The sequence below is a fragment of the Myotis brandtii genome, unplaced genomic scaffold (assembly GCF_000412655.1).
Source record: "Myotis brandtii unplaced genomic scaffold, ASM41265v1 scaffold743, whole genome shotgun sequence".
Taxonomy (NCBI): Eukaryota; Metazoa; Chordata; class Mammalia; order Chiroptera; family Vespertilionidae; genus Myotis; species Myotis brandtii.
The window spans coordinates 1087564-1089003 of NW_005370960.1; the positions used below are offsets into that span (position 1 = coordinate 1087564).

Here is a 1440-nt window from a genome sequence, read left to right on the forward strand (position 1 = left end):
CAACCTCTACAGCACACGGTCCTGTGAGTCAGGAATGTGAGGTCAGTGTCTGGTGACTCTCCTGCGCCTTGAGGACATGGGACCCTCCATTTTGGACGTGTGGGATCCAGGGGTGGCTCCAGCTTGGCCCTGGGGTGTCGAGGGGCCATCTGTGGATGTGGGCTGGTCCCGAACCCCGCACAGCAGACACTGTGCTGGACTCGCATCACGTGGTGAGGTGAATTGATCGGCTGCCTCCTGCAAGCCCCCTGCTGGGGGTCTAGCCTGCAACCCCGGGCATGTGCCCCGACCAGGAATTGAACCGTGACCTCCTGGTTCATAGGTCAACACTCAACCACTGAACCACGCCAGCCGGGCTGAATAATGTTTTTATTCCCTGTGGCTTTAGGGGAAAGTACTCCCAAGAAGAGGACGAAGGATGAGAGCCAGGCTGGTGGGGGTGAGCGCGGGCTGAAGTGACACGGATGAGCAGACACTAAAAACTTCTCCTGAGTGTGCGCCACGCTCCCTGCACTAATGCACTGGGACGAGGTGAGGGCAGCGGTGGTCACGGCGACTTCCTGTCCCTGACGCGTCTGAGGGAAATCAGGATGGTCACTAGACCCTGCAGTGCTGAGAGTGGTTGGTGCAGGGACGGTCCCTGTCCCTCAGGTGGAATCGCAACAGGTGTCTTTGCAGAGAGAGGGGGAGGGGCACGGAGGGAGCAGGTGGGGCGGAAGTCATCCCTTCACTCCCAGGGACCAAAGGACCAGGCGCCCTTGGGGACGACCGTCAGGGCATTGAACACAGAGTGATGGATGATGGACGTTTCATTTTCTTCTGAAGCCAGTGGGGAGGGGGGAGGGTGTGGAGGACCTGGTGCCATGTGTTCATTCAACAGCCATGAGCGCACCAGACAAAGGGCCACTCAGTCCCGGGGCAGCAGGTTTGTGCGTCCTCTACCTGGGACACAGGCTCTAGGTGTCCTGTGATGGACAGAGCACCAGCCGTGTCACCAGCTGTGTCACAGTCACCCCAGGGGGAGAGCAGGTTGACTTTAGTGCAGCTGTGTTGAGCCCCATGGAGGGAGGACTCATAACACCCTCAGGACACTTTGATCCAAGCGAAGCCGCCCTGTGGGTGGGCGTGGGGGGTGGTGAGGAGTGTTTCTGAGCCGACTCACAGTTGGCTGATTGTCCACAGGTGCTGACCAGGGGGAGGGTCAAGCCTTTAAGAGCCCTGCCCTCAGGGCTTCGCCTGGGCTGTGACGGGGAGGCGGGAGCCATGGGGCCGGGGAGGAGGCTGCTGGTCCCAGCCCTGGCGCTGCTCTGCTTCCTGCCGCCCGGGCCTGGGAGCCGCGCAGAGGAAGGTACGTGGATTCTCACCAGGATCTAGCAATTGCCTCTTGTTTTCGCCTGAGTCCAAGTAGTGACCAAACTGTGCCTGGGCACTGCGCTGCTC

At 60.6% G+C, this 1440-nt stretch overlaps 1 protein-coding gene across 1 annotated transcript in view; it reads left to right on the top strand.

Moving 5' to 3' along the window:
• The first annotated feature begins 327 nt into the window (after window positions 1-327).
• The window catches only part of LOC106724174, a 6254-nt gene continuing 5141 nt past the window's right edge, over window positions 328-1440 (top strand). The window contains exons 1-2 of the mRNA XM_014530525.1: window positions 328-531; window positions 1183-1348. Coding sequence (XP_014386011.1) covers window positions 517-531; window positions 1183-1348 — 181 coding nt within the window. The 5' untranslated portion in view covers window positions 328-516. The remainder of the gene's footprint in view (window positions 532-1182; window positions 1349-1440) is intronic.